Source organism: Callospermophilus lateralis, chromosome 13 (assembly GCF_048772815.1).
Source record: "Callospermophilus lateralis isolate mCalLat2 chromosome 13, mCalLat2.hap1, whole genome shotgun sequence".
NCBI lineage: Eukaryota > Metazoa > Chordata > Mammalia > Rodentia > Sciuridae > Callospermophilus > Callospermophilus lateralis.
The window spans coordinates 23,854,623-23,874,487 of record NC_135317.1 but is presented as its reverse complement, the minus strand read 5'-3'; the positions used below and the strand labels follow the sequence as shown (position 1 = coordinate 23,874,487).

At 45.3% G+C, this 19,865-nt stretch overlaps 1 protein-coding gene across 4 annotated transcripts in view; it reads right to left on the bottom strand.

Annotated features, from left to right (window-relative positions):
• Pfkfb3 (6-phosphofructo-2-kinase/fructose-2,6-biphosphatase 3) overlaps positions 1–19,865 on the bottom strand; it is a 78,476-nt gene that overhangs the window by 23,532 nt on the left and 35,079 nt on the right. For 3 of the 4 annotated variants that reach the window (XM_076832393.1, XM_076832392.1, XM_076832396.2), the window contains exon 1: positions 3,213–3,630. The exons of the other annotated variant lie outside the window; for it this stretch is intronic. In XM_076832393.1, coding sequence (XP_076688508.1) covers positions 3,213–3,288 — 76 coding nt within the window. In that variant the 5' untranslated portion in view covers positions 3,289–3,630. Of the gene's footprint in view, positions 1–3,212; positions 3,631–19,865 lie in introns of those variants that run through there. 4 annotated transcript variants of the gene reach the window in all.

Here is a 19,865-nt window from a genome sequence, read left to right as displayed (position 1 = left end):
GCTCCCTGCAGTGTCCTCTGAACCTATGGGCCATTATGGCTACCTGAATGACAGACAATGGCTCAATTTAGGTCTTTCCCTTTCAGAATCCTTCACCTGCTCTTTCCCAAATGAGTGACTCTTCTAAGTGGTTAAGCCTAAGGAGCTTTTAAAAATTAAGTTAACTGGGTTCTGTCTGGAGCAATTCAGAACTTGATTTGAGGCTCCAGTTTGGATTTTTTTTTCCCAAAAATCTCACCCAAATGATTTCAATGGGCAGCCTCAGCTGAGAATCACTGCAGGGGTCACTTGAGGACAAGGCAAGGATTCCTCTGGAATACTGACCCATCTTCCCTAAGTTAGAATACCATCAACAGGAATAACTTCTAGAAGAAAATCTATCACATGCCCCTATCTTCACTGCAGTCAATCCTCTGCAGTCTATTCTAAATCCTAAGTAAAGATAAACCGACTTTGTCCCATGCAGCCATATTTTAGGGGAAAAAAAAGATGGTCTTTATACCTGCTGTTTAAGGCACTGCACTGACCAGTGATAATACCCTCTAAGCTCCAATGAAATGACAACTTGTCTAATGCCTAAGTGCTAGGCCTTATCTCAGAACCATAGCACTGAGAGGGACAGATACCCTCCTCCCCAATTAAGTAGACAGAATGTAACTTACCTCCCCCAATTAAGTAGACAGAATGTAACTTACCTTACAGACAAGGAAACTGAGGTTCTGAGTGGCTAATAAATCATCTAGATCAGTAAGAAGGTGCTCAAGTTTTAGTGATGATAAATTAAATGAGACCCTTGCTAACCAAGAACTTAATTCTAATCAATTCAGCCGATTCACAAATTCGGCAAGTCTCCATTTGCATTTGATGAAGCACCAATCCGGGTGCTTCAAGGACAGTAATATCATTCATCTTGGGCTCATCCATTTGGGGCTTTTTGCTGTTGTTCTGTTCTTTGTACCTGAACAGAAACATTCCCTGTGGTTTTTTTTTAATATTTATTATTTTAGTTTTAGGTGGACCCAATATCTTTATATTTATGTGGTGCTGAGGATCGAACCCAGTGCCTCATGCATGCTAGGTGCATGCACTCTACCACGAGCCACAACTCCAGCCTCTGTCCTCCTTTAGTAATAAACCTCAGAGGGATCTGCTGCAGACCTCCGAGGAGGTGACCACTGATAAAGATGGTAACAGGTTTGGGAGAAAGAAATCCCACCAACTGTTCCAAATGCTATTAGAGAAGAAGTGTTCACCTTCCCCCAGTCCAGTAAAAGACAAATATAACTACATAAACTGGGAAAGACACCACTATTTGAAATAAGGATGTGTAATAAATACCCAGGCTGCAGATATTTTTGTAAGAAGGAATGTGTTAGAGACTCCACCCCAGAGCCACACACAAGGATTCCAAGAGTGGGCGGGATGCAGACAAGCATCTTAATCCATCTGCTTTGGCAACACACCTCCCCCTCAAGCTCTGAATGGTTCTGACAGTGATTCTTCTTCTTGGGCAGATCTCTCATCTGCGTGAGATACGTGCAGGCTCAGGGAAACTAATGGATTGAATTCTGAAGCCTGAAAAATGTCTTCCTGCATGCTGCCGTCTGTCATAATCACTATTGCACTAATGTCAACCAACCTCAGTGTCCGCTCAGAAACACAGGATGTTCCTCTCAGACCCAAACCTGGGGACCATCCCAGGGAGTGTGTGTGCATGCATTCATTCCATCACCTGAACTTACACGGATATAGGAAAACAACCCATATATTGTGTGGCTGATTGCAGGTTACTAAGTACCCTACAGATGATATTTACTGTATTCAAAAGTCAGAGAGGGGCAGGACTTGTTTCTGCATCTGGCTCTGGTCAAATCTCCCTGAGGGTATTTTTATAGAAAGACAATCAAGACCTCACCCAGCCCCAGATTAGTAAACAAGCCCCAGATTATCTGAAAAGGCTGAGAAATGAGAGAAGCCTGCCAGTCCCTCCTGGCTACCTTGCCCAGAAAGAGAGAGCAGGAGAGCTATTCCCCCCAAACCCACAGGCCCAACAGAAAGGACCTGCTGGCTGGGTCAGCGCCACCCACTGGGAGCAGGTCTTGGGCAGAGAAGTCGTGACTCAGACCCAGCAAACCTCCAAGTGAGCTGTCACTGTCAGCGGTGGCCATCCTGAGAAACGTGGCAATCTGGAACTAAGGTGCCCTCAGATGACCGCAAGCCACGAGAATTTGCACCTGGATCCCACCCTTGCCTCTCAGGCTACCGACCTGGGCTAGGCAAAACGCCCAGCACGTACGTAGTTCGTCCTTCTGCACCTGTTGGGCTTTTCTGAACGACTTACCTGAAAGGGCAGCATCGCCTTAGAGCCATTTCAACTGCCATTCAGCCGCCCGAGAGGCGACTCTGTGCAGCTAGAGATTGAGCCCAGGGGAACCTCCAAATCGTTTACCAAGGGCGTCTGGCGTGGCGGGAAGGCGAACTGCCAGCAAATTCCGATCTCGGGAATTTGCTGTTTTTTTTGGTGCACTTGTGAAACGCTGCCAACCGCGCAGCCACCAACCCTGGGACCCTTCCCAAACCAAGAGCAAAGGGCTTGGTTCCGGATGGCTGTCGCCCCCAGCCTGGGCGCTCCTGAAGTCGTGGAAAGTGCGGGAGGGATGGAAATACAGAGACAAGGGAGTGGGAGACGGGAATCGAGAAGGAAGAGGAAACATAAATATATGGTGAGGGTAAAGAACGAGGAGACAGAGAAAGAGCAATGTGCAGGTAGGTAAGAGAGAAGACAAATGCATAGCAAGGGGGAGAGAGGAGATGGAAATGCAGAGAACGGAGGAAGGTAGGGAGACGGGGAACCCCGAGGGTGCCCGGAGAAGAGGAGCGAAGGCGCGGCGGGCCGCGCCCCTGCTCCAGTCAGTCAGCCGCTGGTGCCCGCGCGGAGCGCGCGGACTGGCCTCCCCGGAGTCCCCTAGGCGCACGCTTTCCGCTGCCTCAGCTCTCGCAGCTGGGGCCCGGGCACGCTCGCCGTTTCCGGGACCACAGCGCCCCCGCCGTCCAGCCCCGGAGACGCAGCCTGCCGCCGCCCCCGCCCCGCCGGCCGCGCCCGCACGAGCGCGCTTCCAGCAGAGGAGCACCGGCACAAAGCGGCCGCACACAATGGCCTGGCTCTGCACGCGGCGCAATCTGCAGCGTGGCCCCCGCGCAGCCGCACTCACATCTGGGCAACGAGGGCCGGTGGTCGACGGGCACCCATATCTTCTGCACCCGGCTCTGTGTCAGCTCCAAGGGCATCTTCGCAGCTGCGCTCGGCGGCCCGCCACCCCGGGAGGAGATTCCGACGTGGGGAGAAGAGCGGCCGCAGACCCCGGGAACAAAGGAAAGTAGGGGTGCGTGCGCCGGCGCGCGGTCGGGCGCTCGCTGTGCTGCTTTGGGAAACGTGCTTTGTGCTAAGTCCTGGACGCTAGCCTGTAGGGGGATCGGCGGGCTCTGCGAGGAGCGCAGAGCTGTAGCTGCCAGCACGGCCGGCTTGTCTGCTCTGGAAAGCCCGGGGATGCTCGGGCGCAGTGACAGCCGCGATCCCGCCGCACAGCACGCCCGCTCGCCTGCTCTCCAGCTTTACCAGGATGCCACACGCAGCGCCCGGCCTTTTAAAGTATCCGGGCCGGCAGCACAGCTCACGTCAGCTCTGGGCGGGCCGCATTCTTTGCGTCCCAGCCCCCTTTCACGTGGGAAGAGGATAAGCGAGCCAGGAGGCGTCTTTCTGGCGCCCCCTGCGGGCGGGCATCAGTGCTATCTAGTCCCAGGTCCTACGAGAACGAGGAGCCTCTTTACCCTTGTTAGACCTTTCTCTGGTTACCCCTTAAGAAGACCTGAATAATTCTAAATAATTTCTGGTCCCTAACCTGAATTGTGCCGAGAGAAGCAACGTTTTGCGCTGTCTAGTGTGATGTCAACCCCTGCAGCCCAGCCTCTGAGCTTTCTCCGTGTAGTAAATAAAATTGGACTCCATTCCCACCTGCAATCCATTACCAGATTATAAACTCCTGAATAACTATTAAGAGGTTACACCTTGGTAATGCAAACTCAAAGTTTATGTAGTTTTTCCTGCACACACTACAGCCTTCCCTTGCCACATTTTGATATGTTCGTGCCATGCTTTATTGGTCCTCACGGTTTGCATCGGCTCGTGATAAATGACAGCCGTGTAGTCAGATCTGAGGCTGTTCGGTGAAGGTCTAGGGAATCTGGATGGGGACCACCGCCCTAGCAGGGGCACGACATGAATGACTTTAGCAAGCGAAATGTCGGCATAGAAGCGTAGCCCTGCCTTGCGGACCGGTGCACACTTTGCGCAGAGGCTGAGCTGTGATTGGAGGGAAGGAGACGGCGCTCGCTGAAACCCACAGTGCAGTGGAAAAGTCTGCGCAGAGGCTGCCACACGTCGCTCACGTCCTGCATGCTCGTCTGGGAGGGCGCCTGCTCCCTGGCGGCGGGCACAGCTGCTCCCGCCCCACTCTCCAGCCCCGCCCGGGCCTCCGCCCTCTCCAGCATCCGGGTCCGCCCGGAGGGGCCCTGAGCGCCCAGTCACCTACCTGGCCCGTGTCCCCGGGGCCTCCGGGTTCCGACCCCGACTCCCTCACCCCATCCTGGCGTACCGCCCTCCCCCGAGCCCCAGCTCCCCACATAACTTTGCTGACTGTCTGATTTCCGCGCTCGGCAGCTGTTCAGAAACCCGATGCATTGCATTTGTACTTGTTTTTCTGCAGTGGGAGCAAATGCCAGAGGTGACACCCTAGAATTCCCAAGTGAGAAGAGATCCCCACTCCACTCCCCAAATAAGAGTGGGCTGACCCAAAGGGGAAAACAAGTCAGCGTGTGCCAGCGCCACGAGGAAGCATTCCAAGCATTAGGATCTGCAGGAGTCAGGGAGGGAGTCAGACTGTCCCAGGCAGCACCCTGCACCTGTTGGCCTGCTGCTTGCCCACTAAGATTTTGCACACCTATAGGCCAGGTAAGCAGACCAGGTGGCATTCTTTCCCCCTCCAAGATTTTGAACACAATATTGGTTTCAGCTCAGGGGAGTCAAGGGTGGGGATCTGTGCCAGAGGAGGCACATCTTTAATCTCTTGACCTAGATAACAGCATCTGACCAGGGTTGGCAGTCGGGCAACTAGACAGTTGACATCCCCAGAGGTCCCAGTGCAGACAGGGCACTTTCCCTGCCTGTGTGTCAATAAAGCTGTGGACCTCCAGAACAAAGATTGGTTCTTGCCCAGTCACCACCTCCAGCACCAGATATGCAGCAAGCAAACAGAAGTCAATTTAATCCCCCTGCTGCTTAGGATAGGTAAATGCAATCTGAGAGTGCATGAGGGACAAGGACAAATTCACACTTGAGGGAGTTTTTAATGGCCAGCTTGAAATGCTCCTAGCCTTTACAGGCCTGAATAAATAAATGACAGCCCCAGTGGGAGATAAAACTACTTCACTACAAAACTGCTTAGAAGTAGCCCAACTGTAACTATATTCCAAGCACTTGCTGTTCTGAGTTTGCTATTGTAGAGAGGGTTCTAACTCTTTTACCTAGTTCTGCTAATGGCCCCCTATCTTCTCAAACGTGACCCTCCAGAGCTCCACCAACTCCCAAGTCCCCAAACTGGAAAGATACTATGAATGCAGCCTGTCAGAAAAGGGTGCCAAGATTGTAACCATTTCTCTAGGACATGATATTTTTACAGCCAGAACAACTCCAAGGGCTTGGGCAGACAGGATTTCTTTTTGATTCTGAGTCACAGCCCTCGACCTTATTTAAGCCATGAGGTCTTCAAGTCCACCTAGTCAAAATCCCGTGCTTCATGTAAAGGAGTAAAAGGAGGTTTGGTGATTAGAGAGGTCAGGGAATCAGGTCAAAGATTAAGGAAGAAAGCCAGTCAGGAACAGTGTTTGGAGAGTAGGTATCTTCTGCTTGACACAGACAACAGACAGGGAGACTCACTGTAGATCCACCCTAACCCAGGTTGCTGAGAGGAATCCTAAAGCAGGGGAAGATCTGACAGTGATTTGACAGTGATTCGGATGATCTCACCCAGAACAATTAAGCTGTTTGGAAGCAAAGAGCAGAGAAAGACCGTCATTGTATAGACAAGACATTAGCAGGGCAATTACTTAAAACGCTACCAAGTGCTTGGTGGGGTGCTTGCAGAGCAGAATTCACTGGGCTAGGTCCTCTTAGAGAAAGGACATGGAAGTAGTTTCCCTCTGTGACCTTTACTCCTAGTTTGCTCTGCTGGCCTGTGTCATCTAACCCTTACCAGCACTCCCAGCCATGACTATCACGACAGCAGTAAGTGACATCATTTGCATGATCCTGCACCAACTAGTTAGATTTAAACATGTAAACCATGCCAGTGCCTACCTCCTCCCCAGGGAGAGAAAGAGAGAGGTAACAAGCTGTGGCAGGCTGTGAGCAATCAGAAGTTGCTAATTAGACACAAAGTGTCATTATTCTCTCCTCTAAAAAATCCCATGGAGGAGAGAGTAAATTTGAGACACCACATAAACAGCAAAACCAAACGCTTCTATCACCATCCATCCACAGAGGGGGAGGGTTTTCTTTTAAATAAAATATTTGAAATTCATATGAATGGGAATAGAGACTCGAGACCACCCATACAATGTCACACAGGCAATTCAAAAAACAATTCATGAGGGGCTGGAGATGTGGCTCAAGTGGTAGCACGCTCACCTAGCATGTGTGAGGCACTGGGTTCGATTCTCAGCACCACATAAAAACAAAATAAAGACATAAAACTAAAAAATAAATATTTAAAAAAAACAATTCATGAGCTCCTAGGAACTTTATTCATATTTGCCAAAACATGGAAGCAATCAAGATATCCCTTGTTAGATGACTGAACAAACTGTGGTACATCCAAACAATGGAGTATGACTCAGTGCTAAGAAGAAATAAGCATCAAGCCACTAAAAGACCTGAAGAAGCCTTAAATGCATATCACTAAATTAAAAAAAGCCAATCTGAAAAAGCTACTGAGTGTAAGATTCCAACTATAGTTGCTGGAGTGGAGAGGGGCAGAGATGGTTATTGATCTTGCAGCGAACCTAAAATGGCTCTAAAAGTCACATCTATTTTAAAAAGGAAAAGAATTTATTCTTTTTCGACACAAGTCATTACTTTTTTCTCCAATCAAGTAGACTTCACTATCTCATTATTGAGATGTAAACAGGGTCCACTGTGGCCTTAGCCTTGCTCTGGATGAATCAACTCAAATTGTGCAAACCACATCCTACCAAACCCAAGTTTCCATTACCTTCTGCCTAGTGCATGTTACTCCACCTGGTATGGGCTTTTCCTTTTTTTAAGGACACTCCTGAGCTTAGGATCATGCTCTTAAAGCTGCCTGTTAGTGTTTCATATCCAGCATCACCCTACCATGCTGCTTCCAGAAGGTATTAGGGTCTGGACAAGGCTCCTTACCCAACATCAAGACATAAGAGTATTTTTGTTAAAAAGTATTATATTGTGAGTTCAAAATAGTCATGCTTTTTTTAAAATCAGATGTCCTATGATCTAGTTAGCATTGTAATACCAACATCAGTTAACTGGTTTTCATATTTTACTATAGTTACATAATATGTCAACATTGGAGGAAGCTGGGTGAAAGGTTCATGGGACTCTGTATTACTTTGCAACTTCTTTTAAGTCTATATTGTTTTAAAACAAAAATGTAGCTTTTAAAAAAATATTTTAAGCAGTGATATCTCAGTTTGCTCAAATTCGGCGGGGGGGGGGCGTCTAGATTGTGTAGATTTGGGCATTGAGGGGGAAAGACTTGGCAGAAAGATGGTCAAGAACTCCATGGTGATCTGCATGTGTTGACAACACCATTGTTTCTTGCAAATGACACATACATGTACACATGGAATTTGCATGAATCCTGCACCTGTGGAAAAAGAGAATAAAGCTTTGGCTATGTTTTAATGAGGGCGGATTCTATTTCTTAACTTTGCATAGATCTTTAGGAAAATATCAGTGGGTCTGTGTCCTGTCCCCAGTGGACAAGCTTAAGACAGGAAGAAATAGTCAAAGAATTCTGTAGAGGATTCTGAGAAGTTTATGCTAAGCCTCTTTCCCTGGGGTGAAAAGTGTCTCAAAAATGGTTAACTAATGCAGATAGCTAGCAGTTACTAGACACTCGCAAGCTGTAGCTGTGTCTCAGAACCTGCAAGGAAGAAATGGCAGAAGGAATCTCAGTTATCACGTTGGTCCAGCCAAAAGAAAGTGATCAGAGAGACTTCATCCTGGTATTAAACCGAGCTTCACAGGGACTGTTACTAAGAAAGAGTTCCTATGCCCAAGAGCTTAGAGCTGAAGAACAAAGGGAGAAAGGTCCATGGATCAGGCTGAGAACGCAGAGAGGGATAGGTAAGAATGCAGGTGAAAGGAAAGTCCAAACAGGATGTTAAGTTCACTCAATTGGAGGCAGATCGCCTGGGAATTTCACATGTATCTCGTTGTTCTTCAGTTTTTCCTCACTGAGTCTGAAGGCACGTGGAACCCAAAGTCAAGATCTCTCATTTCTGCATGCAAAAAGTATTAATTCACTAAACACCAGCTGGGTCAGGGCGATCAAGTCAAGCAAGTTATGTGCCTTCTCTGAATTAAGGATTCGCTTTTGAATGTCAGTGTCTCCTCAACACACACAGGCACACACACACATACCCTCATGCCCCTACCTTTCCTCCTTGAGTTGAAACTGAGACTCAGAAATATTAAATAAATATCCTGTAGTCACATAGCCGATAAGCTGAGGAATAAAAAGCAAAATCTTCAGCTAGTTTGGTATTCTTTTGTGTTTGTCCCAGTTCAATCACTTTGTGACTAGAATGCTCTATTCTCCTTCCCAATGACAAGTTTCGATCCAAGAGTTTTAGATGGCGGTCTGATATGTATGGATATGAGGTGTCTTCACAAAGCTCATGTGTGAAACAATGTCGCAAAGGTTTAGAGAAATGATTGGGTTATGAGAGCCTTAACCCAATCAGTGAATTAATCCCCTGATGGGATTAATTGGGTAGTGGCTGAAGGTGGGTAGGGTGTGGCTGGAAGAGGTGGGTCACAGTCTCTCTGCTGTCTGATCTCCTGTGAACCACTTCCCTCTACCACACTCTTCTACCATGATGTTCTGCTTTATCTCAAGTTCTGAGAATGGAGCCCGCTGTCTATGGACTGAAACCTGGGAAACTGTGAGCTCCCAAATAAACTTTTCTCTAAAATTGTTCTTGTCAGGTCTTTTAGTCACGGCAGCAAAAAACCTGATTAAAATAATCTCTGAGTTATCTAGTATTCACTTATAATGTACAAATAAGAATCATTTTAAGAAACTATATACGACACAATGAATCCCACTAATAGGTATAATTATAAGACACCAATAAAAAAGAAGCAATCACAGAGATTAATAATTTAAATTTTCCAAATGATGTTTCAATGTAAAGTGTTCTCACATGAAAGCATGACCCAGCCTCTCAGAGAGACTCATGCACCTGTATGCTTTAGCAGTCACACCTGGAAAGCATGGTGTAGATGTGGTATAGAAATAGCACATGCTTTGCAAGTATACTAATGTTGATTAAATAAGAAATGACAGTTTTATAAAAAGAAAGAAATGGCATTAATGTTAATGATAATCACCATTAAAACAGAAAAAAAATGTGGAGGCAGCCTTGGTCTTCCTGTATATAGCAATCACTACTTAATCACAGAGGATATGCTCCAAGACCCCCAGTGGATGTGTGAAACTTCAGATACTGCCAGACTGTATATAGACTGTATTTTTTCTATACATACACACCTATGAGAAGGTCTAATTTACAATTTGGGCACAGGAAGAGATTAACAGTAATAACTAATAATAAAAAAGAACAATTTTTAAAACATACTATAGTAAAAGTATCTAATACTTATGAATTATTTATTTCTGGAATTTTTCCTTTACAATTTTCAGGTAACTAAAACTGAGGAAATTGAAGACATGAATCAGGGGGCGCTATTATATTTCTCAGAGGGTTTAAGATGCCTTAATTTGCTGGGTGCAGTGGTGCACCCCTATAATCCCAGCAACTTGGGAGGCTGAGGCAAGAGGATCACAAGTTCAAGACCAGCCTCAGCAACTTAGCAAACTTAAGCAACTTTGTGGGACCCTGTCTCAAAATTAAAAAAGGGTTCAGTGATAGAGTGTCCCTGGACTCAATCGCCAGTACCAAGGAAGGAAGGAGAGAAGGAAGGAAGAGCTTGGGATGTGGCTCAGTGGTAGAGATCCCCTGGATTCAATCTCCAGGACCAAAAAGAAAAAGAAGAGATCAAAAAAGGAAAACACACACACACACACACACACACACACACACACACACATATACTCCTTTCCTCTTGCCATGTGACATTTTGCGCTGTCTCACCAGGTGCAGCCACTTGACCTTAGACAAGAACCATGAGCCAAATGAACCTCTCTTCTTCTAAAGCTACCAAGCTTCAGCTATTTCATCAGAGTAACAGAAAACAGCTTAATTCTTATATCATTCTCATTTGAGTTTGATTTGGAACTCAGTTTCCCTGAGCTGAACTATATCTGTGTGTACTGTCAAAATCCAACTTTAAATAGGAAAACCTGAGGGCCAGATGCTGGACCAAAATGACCTCAGGCAGATATGGCCAGCTACCCAGGGAGGCATGACTGGGGGTCCAGCCAGCTCTCTGCTGACACTTAATCTTCATTTTCCATAGAAGGATGTCTTAGAAGACAATTGGCTTTGTTTCTTGACAGAAAAGTTTTTCAGCAGCAATATTCTGTCGACCCAGAGATAATACCAAGAGAAATTGAAGAAAAATCGAGAAATGTGGTAAGACCATATAAACTGATAGGACAGCTCAGGGTAAAGACCTTTCTAGGGTAGAGTAAGCCATGGCCACAATTAATTGCTAGACCACACTCTGATGTCTCCTGTCTGAAATCTCCCAAATCATGGATGGAAAATAAGCAGAGTAGAAAACCACCTTTTCCATGAGAAAAGTGTTCTATGACCTTCCCCAGGTGAAAAGTTTTCTAAGGCATCAGTAGATAAATTGTATATGGGTCCGTGGAAGGGGGCCCAGCTGACGTTTCCTGGCATCACTGTTTTGATAGTTTAGGCTGTTAGTTCACTGGTAAGACAAACTATCTCTCAGCCATCAGTCATGGTGGATTCAGAGGGCAGACAGATGCTTAAGACTGGATGTAGCCAACCGGACAACCATAATGCCCAAGAGTCTCCCCACCCCCCAGAACTTCAGCTCCACTAGTAGACAGCACTACTGGATAGAAAGACTTTGATAAGATCATAAGTTCAACCATTAGACGTTCCTCAAATCTCCCTGCTTCATTCTCCCTCTGCTGCTGGCCAGGCACAGTGGCGATGGCCTGTAAGCCCAGTGGCTCCGGAGGCTGAGGCAAGAGGATCACAAGTTCAAAGCCAGCCCCAGCAATTTAGCAAGGCCCTAAGCAATGTAGTGAGACCCAATCTCTAAATTGGAAAAAAAAAAAAAAAGGTTGAGGATATATAGCTCAATGGTTAAGCACCTCTCGGTTCAATCCCTAATACAAAAAAAAAAAAAAATTATATAAATTTTTAAAATTTTTTTAATAAATTTATACAAAATTTTTGAAAAACAAAATATACCTATGCCCCTTCCAATAGCAGATGCTCATCCTCAAGTATCTGTAAGCAGCATTGCATTCCCATTAAACCTAGGTTTGCATGTTAAGGAGCACACCTTGACTTTAGGATGGTGGAAAGACTTCTCTCACAGCAGATGGCAAAGAGACTGCTGTTCACTAAAGAGTGAATTTGCTTTATGATGTTGAAAGAGTTGGGATCTAGGAAGAGATCAATACTGAATAACACCATTAGACCTACAGGAAATGTCAAAATGAGCCAGGGACCCAAAACAAAAAGCAATTCTAGGGACTGTGGCTGTGGTTGTGGCTCAGTGTAGAGCGCTTTCCTGGCATGCACGAGGCCCTAGATTCACACCTCAGCAACACACACACACACACACACACACACACAAGCAATTCTGGTAGGGTAGGGCATGGTCAAGCAAGCCTGTAATCCTAGATATTTGGGAGGCTGAGACAGAGGATCATAAGTTCAAGGTCATCCTGGGCAACTTAGAACATGTCTCAAAATAAATTTTTAAAAAAGGAGGTGGCTGGTGATACAGCCCAGTGGTAGAGCACTTGCCTAGCATGTGCCAAAACCCTCGGTTAAATTTTCAGTGCCAGAAGAAAAAAAAAAAGCAATTCTAGGTTATACAATCAACCACTACGATCTGAGTTTATTACAGCTCCCAGCTTTGTCCAGAAGGAATGGGAGGACAGGGAAGAAACTGTGGTGTGAGGTTGGGGATATGGCCCAGGAGTCTGGAACCCAGACCCTGGCCCTGACCTGTCTGGACCTGGTTTGGACCTTTGTTCTCCTATCTGCTGATGAGGCGTCCAGATGGTCTTTAAGCATCTCCTCCACTCCTCAGATGTCAATGACTCCCATTGTTTTCCATGAAATAAAATAAAAACTAGTATTTGTAAACTGTCCATGTTCACGCCAGGTGGAGTGAATTTCTTCCACTCTTGAATGCTCTGCAATTTGGTTTCCACTTCTTGGCTTCCTCGGTAGATCAATGACATCTCCCCAACACGCAGGTGTTTGCACGCTTACACACACGCGCATGCACACACCGCACATGAGGCTGACAGGAACAGTCCAAGTCAAGTCAACTGAGATTGCTAAACCGGGGAGAAGAGAAACTGGAATCAGACCGTCCCTTCTGCTGAGTGCGGAAAAGTGTGCCCTGATGACGTACATTGAAACCACATTGAGAAAGCAGGGGACAGGCGCGGGTGTAGCAAGAGCTGACTGCGCTGGTGGCTGTAGACATATGCAGTGGAGCAACTTGGGGCTGGCAGAGCAGAATTGGCTTTCCCTGATCTGCGCCCCTGTCCTCCTTCTTTCTCCCAGTGGAAAACATCCTAAAAATAGAGCCAAATTGAGCCCAAAAAAAAGAGCAGGTTTTGGAAAGTAACACTGACTAACTGTTGGATGACTTCAACCAGCTGAGCTCTGTCCACACACAGCGTTCAAACCACAGAAAGGGACCATCTGTGATGGCACTGGGGAGAAGGACCCTGTGCAGTTCTGGGTGACTCCTTTTAGGGGAATATCAACACACTCCTCCTGAGAAAGGCAACCAGCTAAAAAGACACCATCCTGTGAAGAATAGCTGAACAACCAGGATGTGAGACAAAGAACAAGACTGTGAGATAAAATGATGGCTGCTTACACATACATGGGCAGATAGTCGTCTTGCATTATGTTGCCTCATAAGCAGAAATCAGACGCTGGTTCAAAGGTACAAGGACATGTTGTGTTAGGAAGCTTTCTGTTACAGTGCCAAGATCAGTGGGCCCAATTGCTCTTATGCAGGTGGCAAAGCAGGACATCATGGCATCAGTGTGTGGTGGAGGAAGCTATTTAGCTCATGGCTGCTAGGAATTAAAAGAAAGAGAAGCCTGGATCCCAGTATCCCTTCAAGGGCATCCCCCCACCACCACCTAACTTCCTCCCACGAGGCTCCACCTCCTCCCAGATTCTATGACCTTCCAAGAGCACCACAGGCTGGGGACCAAGCCTTCAGTACATGGGATTTGGGGGGACACCCCAGATCCAAACCCTAGCAGAGGGCTTCCTGTACAATGGGTAACAGGCCAGAGAGATAGTGAGCACCTGCCGCAGCCAGATGCTGGTCTCTAGAAGGTGCCCACACAGCTGGAATCAAACTAGCTGGCCTCTACAGAGCCCTGCAAATGAAGGATCCTGTGATTTTGGTAGCAGGATGCTGAACCCCCATCCCAGCTCTACCTCTCACCTACTCTGTGACTTTCTCAAGACACTTGCCTGCACTTCAGATTCAGAACATCTCAGAGCTCTCCTTGGAGTTAAAGTCTTTGAGCCTGTAACTGCAATGTTGTGGAAATCGGGTATAAAACTGCTGATCTGGCATTTAGCTGTACATTTACCATCTCTGGTAGCAGGAAGGGTCCAGAAGACCAGTAGACATTCCTTTGACAAGCCCTCAGAATGCAATGGCTCTTTGAGCCATCCCTGCTGGAAGGACTCCAAAGTGTCACATGGGGTTCACACTCCAATTAGAAACAGTTCTATTTTATTTTCTAATTTTTAATCAATGAATGTTTGGATTTCTTCTCCAGCAGTACTGAGGACTGAACCCAAGGGAGCTCTCTACTGACCTATATCTCCGAGCCTCATTTTTAAAATTTAGAGGCAGGGTCTTGCTAAATTACCGAGGCTGGTCTCAGCCTCCCAAGTCACTAGGGTTACAGGCATACCCCACCATGCCTAATAATGAATGTATTTTTATAAATGTTTCTTTAAGCCTTTTCCCTATAGCTGTCTTTGGTCTTTGGCCATTTAGAGTTTGCAATTGATTTAATATGAGTTATTTAGTATTTTGTGTGTACCTATAATTGGTCACTGTTTAAAGGCACAGGAAAAACTGATGCTAAAATACAAGTTAATGAGACGATGAGGAAGATGTGTCAAAAAATGACAAGAGCCTACTTCCCACCAGCCAAATCTGATACAATGAAATAATGATAGTAAGAAATTATAACCCACAAATAAGAATTCCACGAATTCATTCAAATGTAAATAAAACTAATGAAGAAGGGAAAGCTTTTTTATCAGATCACCAAAAAAAAAAAAAAATGAAGAAGGAAGTCTGGGCTTTGTAAGTCACCGTTTGGTAATCATCATAGGAATTATTGTTTCACACAAGAACCATAAAGTGGGTTGAAGTTTGATTTTTAAAAATCCCAGAATACTTGCATAGTCTCAAAGTGGTCTCCTCGAAAAACACTATAAGTAAGTAATCATAAAGGGGAAAATAGCAACCCCAGAGCAGAGAAGCATGCTAGATTCCATCCTTGAGTAAGTGATCAATTAACCTCACCAACCTAAGAAGGGAATATCATGCCTTCTTGCATGCCTGTCAAACACACAGCCCCTGAATCTAATCATAAAGAAGTCACAGGCAGCCAGCAGGCGTGGGGGCATATGCCTGTAATCCCAGCGGCTCGGGAGGCTGAGGCAGGAGGATTGAGTTCAAAGCTAGCCTCAGCAACAGTGAGGTGCTAAGCAACTCAGTGAGACCGTGTCTCTAAATAAAATACAAAATAGAACTGGGGATATGGCTCAGTGGTCAAGTGTCCCTGAGTTCAATAACTAGTACCTCCCTCCCCCAAAAAAGAAGTTACAGGCAGATACAAATTGATATTCTAAGGAACAAGTGGCCTGAATCCTAAGAGATATTTGCACACATATGTTCATGGCAGCATTATTCACAATAGCAAAGAGGTGGAAACAACCACATGTCCACTGAGAGATAAATGCACAGGTAAAATATTGTACGCACAGACAATGGAATACTATTCACCTTTGAAAAGAATGGAAATTTGGCACATACTACAACATCAATGAACCTGCAAGGCATTATATTAAGTGAAATTAGCCAGTCACAAAATGGACTCTATGATCTCTATGTATATGAGATAGTTAGATTAGTCAGATTCATAGAGAAAGAAAGAGTGGTGTTTGCCAGGGTGGGAAGAGGAAATGAGGACTAATGGGAAAAGTTTTAGTTTTGCAAGAAGGAAAATTCTGGAGCTCTGTTGTGCAATAATGTGAAGATACTTAGCCCAACTGAACTGCGCACTTAAAAATGGTCAAGACGGTACATTTTGTGCTCAAGTTTTTGCCGCACTTTAATTTTTTAATAGTTTTTTTTTAATGTATTGTATATACTCTTCAAAAATATCAAGGCCATGAGAGGCAGGAAAGAGGAAAGGCTGTTCTAAGTGAAGGAAACAGACGTGGCACAACAACTCGCCCAAATTTGGGAGCCTGGATAAAATCCTGAGTCAGTCAAAATGCCGTTCTCTTTCTATAAATAAGGAACATTAGCGGGAAATTGGTGAAACGGAAAGTCTGCTTTTTGGATAATATTACAGTATCAATACAGCTTTTCTGATTTTGATCATAGTACTGTCCTTGTTTTTATTTAAAGCAGAGGAAATCATGTCTGCACCCAGCTCTCAAACAGTTCCAAAGAGCAATTGTATTTCTCTCTGTACACACCCCCCAACACACATCTTCTCTACCTCTTTCTCTGAGATAAAGACAGAGATATATAGGTGGGTGGGTGGGTGGGTGCATGGATAGATAGATAGATGATAGAAAAAGAGGGAAGGAGATAATGAAGAAGCTCATGCAGTCAAATGTCAACATTTGCAGAATCTGGGTGAAGGCTATCCAGGAACCTTTTGCACTATTTTTGCAATTTTTTATTAAGCCTGAAATTATTACAAAACGCAAAGTCAAAACTCAAGCATGTTAAAGTTCATGCAGAGTATCAAAGCTTAATAATTCTGCACATTCACCTCAAAAGTCTCTTCCTCAAATTTGGAAAGTGCATACATTTAGTCAAAATTCTTATGGATTTTGAATAAACAAGGAATTGAGGTAACTCTGATCATTCAATAACCCATGTTGAAAAATAAGGACAAGTACACTTAATTTGATTTTCCATTTGCTGGAAAGATCTTCCATACAGCTGGGCGCAGGGACACATGCCTGTAATCCCCACAGCTCGGGAGGCTGAGGCAGGAGGATAGAGAGAGTTCAAAGTCAGCCTCAGCAATTTAGTGAGGCCCTAAGCAACTTAGCAAGACCCTGTGTCAAAATAAAAAATAAAAAGGGCTGGGGATATGGCTCAGTGATTAGCCACCCCTGGGTGTAATCCCTGGTACCAAACAAAAACAAAACCTGCCACATGTGAAACCAGTCATTTGTAGTGTAGAGAAGCATCCTAGGACATCTCATCTTTACTACATGTTACATAGCAGAATATAAACTATATATTCCATGCAACACTACTTAAATACCAAGATACTGCTGGAGGTGGGGCAGACAGAAGGGCCCTGACCTTTGCACTTTGAAGATGACTTTTCAGAAATCCACATAACATTTCCACATTTCTGTCCCTGACCAGATTTAGCCAGGGAGTGACCTCTTGCTGGGAAATGAAGGCAAATGTGGCCTCTGAGCCGGGCCAACTTCCCAGGATGCTACTATTTAAGAAAGATGGCAGAATGAGTTTCAGGTTATGCTAGCTGTCACTGCTATAATGTCCTTTTTCCACAGCACAATTTTTTTTGAGAGAGAGAGAATTTTTTAATATTTATATTTTAGTTTTCAGTGGGACAACATCTTTATTTTATTTTTATGTGGTGCTGAGGATCGGACCCAGCACCCTGTGCATGCCAGACAAGCACACTACCGCTTGAGCCACATCCCCAGCCCCTACACAGCACAATTTTAACAAACACTCTTCTTTTTCTTTTTCTTTTTTTTTCTTTTTGCAATGCTGGGGATTGAACCCAGGGACACTCTACCACTCAGCTACATCCCCAACGCTTTTTGTTTTATTTTGAGACAGGGTCTCCCTAATTTGCCCAGCCTAGCCTAGAACTTGAGATCCTCCCGCCTCCAGAGTTACTGGGATTGCAGGTCTGCACCACCATGCTCAGCTACAATACCTTTCTTGAATTTACCTGTCAAAACATTATCTTTCCTTACACAACTAAAGTAAATCGAACCTCATCTGTCATTATAAACTCTGAAGGTGAAGCAGCATGTTAGCAGGCCCTGCATCCACCCCACACTGCGTGGCAGTGACTTCTCATCCTATCCGCAGGGATGAGTGGTGATGGGGCTTGTCTGGATGTGGTCATGTGATCAGCTGGGTGCATTTAAGACACTCTTGTTATTTACCGTCAACATAAATACATTGTTCATATCATGGATTTATCCATGGGAATTTTACAATTAGAATATTAACAATATAGTCAAAAACAAGACAGTTCAACTTGAAATCAATTCCCTATCAGCTATCACCAAAAAAGGCACCACCAAATAACTTTTTTTTTTTAAAGAGAGAGTGGGGGGGGGGGGAGAGAGAGAGAGAGAGAGAGAGAGAGAGAGAGAGAGAGAGAATTTTTAAAATATTTACCAAATAACTTTTTATTTTGGCCCATTGTATCTCTGAAAGCCAGAGGAGTCCCCAGCATTTCAACCAGACCTGCCCTAGAAAACCTGGCCCAGGCTCCAGCTCTTCCAAACCAGTCAAGCCTTACGTCAGTCACCAGGCGGGAGGAGAGAAATCCTGATCTCATACAACCAGGTGACAGTCTGAACCCAACAGTGACTCAGCTGAGCCTCAGGATGAACCACTTGGACTAGCAACAGCAGACTGGGAGACCAGAGGGGAACAAATTGGAGACCCAGGTCTCCCCCTCGCCCCATTGATGCCAGTTCTCCTTATCCTTGTTAAAACATGTTTTTCAGACAAGGATCTAATCCTCACTCCTGTTAAAGATCAATGAGTTGACTGATAAACAACTTGGAGGTTTACCCCTGAACAGAGCTGGAAGGCATAGCCATGTGTCTCCAGGTCACTGGGAAGCCCTCTGGCTGTACTCTCTGGTCACCTGGGTACTTCTTCCAAAAGAGTCCTCCTGGAAAACAAGAACTTGGCCCTCTGGCTGTTTAAGTCAGGGTTTTGTGTCTGGACTTGGATAAATTGAGCTCCAGCCTGATTTGCTGGAGCTTTGAGGGAGCTTTGAGGGAAGCCAGGTGTGGTGGCACGTGCCTGTAATCCCAACAATTATGGAGGTTGAGACAGGAGGATCTGAAGTTCAAGGCCAGCCTCAGCAATTTAGGGAAGCCCTAAACAATTTAGTGAGATCCTGTCTCAAAATTTAAAAAAAAAAAAAAAAAAAAAGAAGAAGTAAGAAGGAAGGAAGGAAGGAAGGAAAGAAAAGAAAGAAAGAAAGAAAGAAAGAAAAGGGCTTTTAGTTCAGAGATAAAGTGCCCCAGGATTCAATTCCTGGTACCCCCCAAAAAAAAATCTTGGGGGAGAAAAAGAGTGAACACACAAAGCTGACTACTGAAGCTGAACATGACAGAGAACAATGATTTCCAACACCAGATAGAGGCACATAAAAATCATCTGGGGAGCTCAGTGTGGGGGCACACACCTGTACTCCCAGCTACCAGGGAGGCTGAGGCAGAACAGCAAGTTTGAGGCCAGGCTGGTAACTTAGTGAGACCTAACTCAAAATAAAAATTGTTTTAAAAGGACAGAGGAGGGATACAGCTCAGCAGTTAGTAGAGGGCTTGCCTCACATGCACAAGGCCCTGGGTTCAATCCCCAGTACTACCAAAAAAAAAAAAAAAAGACTGGAGATGTAGCTCAATGGTAGAGCACTTGTCTAGCATGCCTGGGACCTTGGGTTCCACCCCCCCAGTACCGGGACAGGGGGTGATTTTGCAGAAAGCTCTGTCCTTGTCCCTGATGCCAGTTCAATAACAAGGACACTTTTTTGAGAAAAAGGAAAAAGGCAGTGCATTGCTTTGCTAGCAAAGGAGAAACACTGGGGACTCCTATCGCAAAGGCTGTAAGTTCTGCCCATCAGCAGGAACAGGGTGAGCGTTTTAAAGAGGTGATTCAGAGAAAATGAGATTAGGGAAGAGAGATCAGGAAGGAGAAGATCAGGGAAAAGAAGATCAGGGAGGAGAAGATCAGAGAAAAGTTTAGGGAAAAGAAGATCAGGGAGGAGGAGGTCAAGGAGAAGAAGGCTGGGGAAAAGAAAAAAAAACATGTAAGTTTCAAAGCAACC